This window comes from Octopus bimaculoides, chromosome 10 (assembly GCF_046866305.1).
Source record: "Octopus bimaculoides isolate indiv1 chromosome 10, ASM4686630v1, whole genome shotgun sequence".
NCBI lineage: Eukaryota > Metazoa > Mollusca > Cephalopoda > Octopoda > Octopodidae > Octopus > Octopus bimaculoides.
The window spans coordinates 44140455-44148922 of NC_142937.1; the positions used below are offsets into that span (position 1 = coordinate 44140455).

An 8468-nucleotide genomic window follows, 5' to 3' on the forward strand; every position below is an offset into this window, starting at 1 on the left:
CCTCATCTCAAAAATATAGAACAGTATCAACCCCAGTGCCCAATTGGTACTTATTTCATCTAGCATAAGTTAATGAAAGGCAAAGTCAACCTCAGGAGAATTTGACCTTCTAAAGAAATGCTGCTGAGCATTTTGTCCAGTATGCTAATGATTCTGACAGCTTGCCACTTTAATAAGAGTAATAATACAATAGACAAGGGAAGAATAAGAAAGGATGATTGGGTAAATTGCAGGAGTGTGGAGAATTCAAAGTGAAAGAGGAGAGACATATAGTGATAGAGTAAAGATAAATTGGTGGCTCAAGAGGATGATCAATGTAAAGTGTGGGTGGAGATGATAGGATTGATGGATAAGAGAAATCATTCCAGGGGAGGTGGTAGTAAGAAAGACAAGTGTTATCAGGGAAAAGCCAGTGAAGTATGCATTTCCTGGCTAATTATGATTTTATTCAACATATTCTCTCAAATTCACACACTTATTGCAGCGCTCTTTCAGTATTTTCTAAGCTCTGTAAAAGAACTCAGAAGGCTGGGTCCCCAACTAAGCCTTCTGCAATACACTTAAAGCCGAAAACTTTAAAGCACCTCCTCGTACGTGAAGTATATATATACACACACACACACACACACACACACACACATTTATAAGAATGTCATGCAATAAATATGGTCAATGCCCATTTTTTAAATATACATACATCGCAATACAAAAAATGCAGAAGAAACACTCACATCCAGACTTCCACCAAATGCAAACAGGTCTAATATAGTTATTTGGAACACAAAATCACATGCATTCACAGAGGTCAGATACCTGACAGAATTTAATATTTCTTTCAAATTCAATGAGAAGGAGAATATAAACAATCATTTCAAAATCCAGAGCTCCTCCAGCCAGTTTATAAATTTATATTGGCTATAAGTACATGTTCAACCCTTTTGTTACCATATTTCTGTTGAGATGCTCTGTTTCTTTCAATCAATTTTAAATATAACAAAGAATTTTGTAAAATAACTTGGTTATCATTAAGCTAGTGTTAGGAACATAAATTGTGACTAAGGTTTGGTGGAAGATTTTAATTCAGAACTTTTGAAAATAAGACATTTGTACTACAGAGCCAGAGACAGTTTCAGGTGGGTTGGTATCAAAAGGATGAAGTAACAATTAGGAAAAAATAGGGTTTTCAATCAAAATGTGACCAGCTAATACATACTTCACAAATACAATCTGTATACACATGTATTTTTTAAAGTTCAACTTGTAACATTTTTATTTTTTAACAAAATTCCAGCAAGCTACATTTCAAAAGTCAATTCTTTGAAACTTCATTCTTTATAAGAAGGATTCAAATAATTAAAACAAAAAGAAGCATACATACGCAGAGACACGTTAACATATTTGTGTGTGTGTGTGTGTGTGTGTATGTCTATGCAATATATTTTTTACTTTTTACCTTCACTGGATTGCAGCCATACTGGGACACAGCCTTGAAGTCGAACAAATAGACCCTAATTTTAGAGTTTGGTAGGTATTCTGTTGACCACTTTTGCCAAACCACTAAGTTACCAGGACATAAACAAACCAATACCACCTGACAAGTGGTGAAGAAGACAAACAGGAAGAGACATACAGACATACACACACACACACAGGTTTCCACATAGTTTCCATCAACTAAACTCACTCATAGTGCATTGGCCAGCCAAGGGCAATAGCAGAAGATACTTGCCCAAGGTGCTACACAAGGGGACTGACCGTGAAACCACATGGTTGTAAAGCATGCTTCTAAACCATACAATCACATATATATATATTCTCATTGACCATGGTCAAAGTCACCCAAATTGATCATGCTATCCATCAGACTTCTGCATAATGACTGGGAGGTAAACAGAGCAACATCCGATGTCCATACAGATAGGGTGAATGAAGAGCTCTTTACAAACAGCCAGTTCATGTATATCGATATCAGAGTGTCACCAATGAGTTGTTGCTCCAGTAAGGTCATGCAAAACCAAAGTCATCCTTTCTCTCATGACATCACTGTTTGCATGAAGGCTACCATACATTTTTCTTTTATTTTATTCAGATACTTTTACTGAGATAATCAAAAAACAAAGATACAGCTCTCCATTGCATCTGGTAGCTCTGACTTCCTGATGACACTGAAGACATCAAGAATAGGCCATGCAGTCAACAGACAAAATTTTACATCCTTTGCAGTGGATGTGATGTTACTTCCTTGGAAATACATATATTACATAAGCACATTCTTACACAAACACGTGTGTGTGTGTGTGTGTGTGTGTGTGTGTGTGTGTGTGTGTGTGTGTGTGTGTGTGTGTGTGTGTGTGTATATATATATGTATGTATATATATATATAATCATCGTTTTTACATCTACTTTTCTATGCACACAAAGGCCAAACGAAATTCAAGGTAGATTTTCTATGGTCAGACGGCCTTCTTGTTGCCAGTCCTCACCCGTTTCAAAGGCAATATTTCCTCATAACCAGAGAGGTTTTTACAGAAGATTGAGAACAAAGACCACCGCTTGCATGACTGTGACATTCGTTTACAACTGTCACGTGATGTCAAGGAAAGGAGACAGTAACACGCACATATACATAATAGAATGGTTATGTAAAATCTAGGCGATCACCGCAGTAGCACTTCTTGCAGAAACCTGGCTAGCGTAGTGTTCGAATAGTGACGAGCTTCCTTTCAGTTTCCAACTACTAAATCCACTCAAGGATTTGGTCGGCCTGGGGCTATAGAAGACACCTGCCCAAGGTGCCACGTATGTATAAATACACACATATTCTGAATAGAAGATTGAAACTAGTTACGTGTATAGTTTATTACACATACACACAGAGAGAGAGAGAGAGAGAGAGAGAGAGAGAGAGAGAGAGAGAGAAAGAGAGAGAGTGATGAGAGAGAGATGAGGGGGAGAGAGAGAGAGATGAGGGAGAGAGATTATTAGAACGATTCATTAGAATCTAGGCGCATCAACACGTAGGACGCCAGAACTGGCTAGGTACCATAACAGTGAGGTAAAATAAACACGAGGTATCGTGTTGGTAGTATACAGCACGTATTTAGAAATGTAAGTACCAAATCCAATTTAAACTGTAGATCCGACTCAGGGTTGGTTCTAGGCGCGACGGAGGTATAGAAAGAACACGAACGAGATTTAATCATAAACATAAATAAATGAACGAAACTATAAGAAGTTTTCAAAAAATTCAGAGGTTCACATTAAAAGCAGAGTTCGTGAGTTTGTACAGCCTATAGCATGTTATTAAGGTCGATTAATTAATGAAAAACACGTAAACTAAGTGGGCAGGTGGTTTTGCTCTAGTTGTGATTGGTTGCATTTTGAAAGGCTGGTGATGTGTTACTGCTGAATATAAGTCGGCTTAGCGACTGTTGACAGATATATATTAACTTACCTGAAAAAGGTTAAAGTATAACGACAACAACCACTTCACAAGATGATCATATCGTCTTGTGTTCTAACAAACAATGGGAGCTTACAAGACGGCTCAATTATCTCAGGCTGCATTTCACGGTTTTTACATTGCTTCAGTAGTTTTGCCGAATAATCCGACTTAAATGACTAATCCGACTTAAAATATTGCTTGAACGGTAATATATATATATATATATATATATATAAAACAGGTGAGTAGTGCATTACAGAGAGAGGGAGAGAAGGTGTAAATAGATAAAGAGAACGCCAAAGACAGAGACTGAGATAAAGACAGAGAGGTGTATGAAAAAAAAAAACATCAAGAGAGTAAGAAAGAAAGAAAAAAAGCGTAAGAGAAATCGAAAGACAGAAAGGGTGAAAAGCCTAAGAGAGAATGAGAAACATGAGTGCTACAGGCAACCATCCGAATGAAAAGTTGATAACCTTCCAGCATTATTTAAATATTAAATTAGAAAAAAAAGTTGCTCAATGGAAATAATGCTTTCTGTCTTTTAACTGTGCTGAGAGGAAAAAAAAAAAAAAGACAGAATTGGAACTATAGAAAGGAAGGAGACATGAGAAAAAAAAAAAATCACCGAGTTAATTACACGACACCTGCTAGCCTCGATGCAGTCGGCCACCTGCTAGAAACAGCAGTCAAAATTTCCCTCTAACAACACGACCGTAAAAAAGAGAGACACGTTGGCTAATGTAGTCAAAGGTAGGCGAAGCCCGAGGAAAGGACAGTATGTCATGGCTGGAACAGTTTGGATTGTAGGACCATTTAGTCAGAGTGGACCCGAGTTTAAACAACTTGGTTTAAGCGAAACGGTTAAGAAAAAAAAAAAAACACCTAAATTTTTATTTGTACAATAACACGTTTATTATATTTTATTTTTGCAAACTACAGCTTTATTGTGAATGTGTGGGTACGTGTATAAGCTTTTATTTACTGCAAAGGTAACAACGACGACAGTCACACAGTGTCCAGCATAGAATAATACAGCTAAATAAATGGACAGGCAGAAGTAGATGTGTTGTATATATAATTATATTTATTCGACGCTGATGATTCAGCTTTGAACGAATAAACTCAATTACTTTTTCTCCCCCGTTTATACACTCAGACGTATATATGTCTCAATGTCTCTTTCTAACGATTTCATCTCGACAAGACACGAGACCAAATTTTTAATCGAAAAACTAGTATATTACTGGTACTCATTTTATCGACTCCAGAAAACGAAAGGTAGAAATCGACATCGAGGATGAAGAAGATTTGAGTAGAGAGCATAGAGGGAAGGGGGGAGCAAATTAAATATATTCATTCTGTGTGACACACTACTTTTGATCAGGAGTGTTAATAAATGCAATTTACAAGGTAAAGAAAAATAGTTGATTTTCGACTGACATTGCTCAGTGCGTGTATGATAAAAGGTGGGGGCGTGATTTGTTCCAAACAACAGCAAATTTGGACAGGTACACCGATCACAGCAACACATTATACATCTAGATAATGGTAATGTTGGAAGAAAATAACAAGAATCTAGACCTTCTATAAGATTAGAGGTGAACATTAAAACTCAATAAATATTAATCAAATTGTATGGGCATTGGAAAGAAGCTAAAACATTCACGCTTTGGTTTTTAAAAAAAAAATCAAATGTTTTGTTGGGATTTGGGGCGGTGGGTTACAGAGCTGTTCTGTTTTCTTACAATTTTCTTTTTCTTTTTTTTTAACAGCTTACAGTGAACAGTGATTAGAGTGAACACTGACATCAAAAACGATTTTTTAATTGCAAGCTTATAAGTATACCTAATACTATCCACACAAATTTGCAAACTAAATCACTGGAAAATGGCAGCATGTAATTAAAACACCTTTCTTTTCACTAATAGTGGACCTATTTACTTAAAATTAATTACAACCCGTTCTCCCACAGAAACCTGGCTTCTTGCGAGTTAAAAATTTGAATAGTGGGCACACAGAGTAAGTCTCGTATATTCCAATAAAACATCCTAGAAATGAATGGAATTACAATAGAATTTTCTTCATACATAGACATACAGCAAAACAGGCCAACTAAAAAGCTCACCTCATCTTCACTGTCTTTATCCAAAGCACTAGTTAATGGATCCTTGAAAGTTTCTTTTGTATTAGAATGAATGTCGGCAGTGTTATCTTTCCCAGACATACAACTATCCTGGGGAGCTGCCATATCTGTTGTTATTGATCGTCGCTTACATCCATCACTATATTATACAACTACAACATGTTACGTCGTTAACGATTAGTCCTTTTTCTAACGAAGCAACCAATCGAATCACATATGATGAATAACTCTTCGCGTTTAGATTAAGGAAGGGTACCTTTCTTTTTACTAACGTTCTATTTTATTGGTTCAATCGGAAATATTGTGAAAAATTGAGCCAACGAGAGAGGCTGTTATTTGAGTTTCTCTAGCGACGTACTTTCATTCAGTGATGTTATCATTGTGTGTCGCCGCCTCATGCTTTGTAGTCACATTTTAAGTGATTTTCGCCGACCACCAGACCTTGGGGACGATGTCTTTTCCAGGGCCAGGCCATGGTAACGTGTATATATGTATATATTTACATGCACATACGCACACTTATATTTTATTGTCTTTGGAAAACTAATATTTATCTCTGCTTTCATTTGTCATTTGAGTATTTTTTGAAACTAACATAGCTTTGTTTTAATTTCTCTTTCTCTCTATGTTTTGTCAAGAATCTTTAAATTCTGCTCAAACATTTTAATTTACTTGTGCATGCATGTCTTTCGCACCAAAAACTTTGATTCTAAATTTAACGTTCCCCTTTTACAGACAAGTAAAATGAACCTTCCTATATTCCTAATCTAATTCCTGGTAAATAACCACGATGTCCTTAATGAGTTTCGTCTGTCGTTTGTTTAATTAGCTGGCGCTTTGCTGCTGATAAAAATCCGTTTACTATAATTTAGTTCGACCTGTTAGTGGTCAATTCTTCGTCCTTCAAGACAAAAAAAACAGATGAGAAAAGAAAAAAAGGAAGTACACATTGAAAACGTAAACCGAGATGCATAGGCTATGACTAGAAAAAGGATGGACATGGCCGGAATACTTTTGATCCGTAGGTCTGCTGAATCAGAAGCGACTTAGGTCTAAAAACAACAGCCTCTATAGTTCTTTGAAACCAGAATAATCCAAAGTATTTTGACGTTATGTTTTATTTGTGATATGTTGTAAAAAAAAAAAAAGAAAAAAGCTAACGAGTTATTTAAATTTGACAAATTCCCCCGTAGTGTTGGTTTTGTTTTGTTTTCTAAAATTATACAATGAGGGTACAGAGAAACGATCTATTACGGACTCTAGAGAAGAGACAAAAAGGCGAATATCGATCCGGTACTGACTTGAACTCAGAAGTAAAGCACCAAAAGAGATTTTGTTGTGCATCATTTTCCTAGTAGCTCTCAACTATCAACACAGCCATGAACCATAACCATCAGAAAAGCTTCTTCCTGGTTGCACAACCTGCTAAAGATAGCAGCCGGATCTCTCTCAAACCAAACCTATCACGTCAAGAAAAGAAGACACTGGGCAATGTAATCTTAAATGTACGGAAAAAGACAATATCTTCGCTTGAATACCTATCATCATAGGTCTTTTCAGTCAGGAGAAGCTAAATAACAGCTATGATAAGTCTCTACCTGCAAAAAATAACAACCAAATCTCCTTCAAATTACGCCCTACGTCTTTTAAAAAAATGGACACGTTAGATTGTGTAGATGTAGACATTATGTCTGGAGAAAAAGAAAACAGAAAAGATAAGGTGGTCTTTGCTAAAAGGCCTTAGATGTTGGTCTGCTTGATGATTTCTGTCCTGAAGCTGAACCACAATCATAATTGTCGTAATAAATAATATATATCAAAACTAAGGTCTCTAGATGATGAAATAGAAAGTTAGAATAGGTCCTAATAGTTGCATAAATAACTAATGATTTCTTAACTTTGGCACAGGGCCACATTCGGTAGAAGAAACATACAATCGATGCGTGTATGTGCGTATATTTATGTACACACAAACATGTATGTATGTATGTGGTCTAGCAGTTTTAATAATACAAGGCAAGCAAAACAATTTTTTTTAAATTCAGAAAGTTTAAGAAATCCTGAATTGTTAAATCTTACTCTCACACACACATGCGTGTATGTGTAAAGTGAAGGTTGTTTTTTTTTTCTGTGAATTAAGAACAGAAAATAATTAAATTAACCATTTCCGAGGGTTGAAAAAGTTGCTTATTCGATCTCTTGAATCATTTTGATATTTTTGTTTTTTTGAGTAAAATAATCGCTATGACATGTCCTTTTCATTCTAGTGAAACTCACTTCGTTCCCATTAATTTCATTGTCTTTAAATGCTGAAAATTTCTCTTGGAAATATATTGTTTTTGTCTTTTCTTTTAATCTGTCCTGTTTTCTCCAGGGAATATTTCTATTTCCTTTTAAGTGCGTCTATTAAAAATATACTCTCCACACGTTCTCTTAAAAATAATTACTTAGAAAAACATGGGCTGCTTCAGTTATTTTCTAATTTTGACATTCTGTGTAGTTATCATTTACTCTTAAGTGAAAACTTAATATATATTTATCTCTTTATTATTTTTTATTTTTATTTTGAAACCATCTAGAGATTTAAGGAATTTTATATATTTCTTTCGGTAATTATCAGCAAATGATAATAATAATAATAATAAAAATCATTTCAAATTTTGCCACAAGGGCAGCTATTGGGAGAGGGAAAATAGATATGTGTGCTGTGAGAGTTGTAAAGGTTGTCAAAGATATCAAAATGACAAACCACTACCACTACAATATATAAAAGGATAAACAAAACGTTGCGATGTTAGTATTTTATTGTAAATTAATAAAAATGCTACATCTATCCGAACTGTTATTTGAAGAGACAACGGAAAATATGAAAACAGAAG

At 35.3% G+C, this 8468-nt stretch overlaps 2 protein-coding genes across 3 annotated transcripts in view; one reads left to right on the forward strand and one right to left on the reverse strand.

Annotated features, from left to right (window-relative positions):
* The window catches only part of LOC106868235 (sorting nexin-30), a 412233-nt gene extending 406436 nt beyond the window's left edge, over positions 1-5797 (reverse strand). Inside the window, exon 1 of the mRNA XM_089358222.1 lies at positions 5572-5797. Coding sequence (XP_089214348.1) covers positions 5572-5694 — 123 coding nt within the window. The 5' untranslated portion in view covers positions 5695-5797. The remainder of the gene's footprint in view (positions 1-5571) is intronic.
* A 108-nt stretch (positions 5798-5905) lies between these two features.
* The window catches only part of LOC106867803 (uncharacterized), a 51875-nt gene continuing 49312 nt past the window's right edge, over positions 5906-8468 (forward strand). For both annotated transcript variants that reach the window (XR_016243403.1, XM_089358567.1), the window contains exon 1: positions 5906-6065. Coding sequence is in view for 1 of the 2 variants with exons in the window: in XM_089358567.1 (XP_089214693.1) it covers positions 6041-6065 (25 nt within the window). In the remaining variant the exon portion in view is untranslated. The remainder of the gene's footprint in view (positions 6066-8468) is intronic.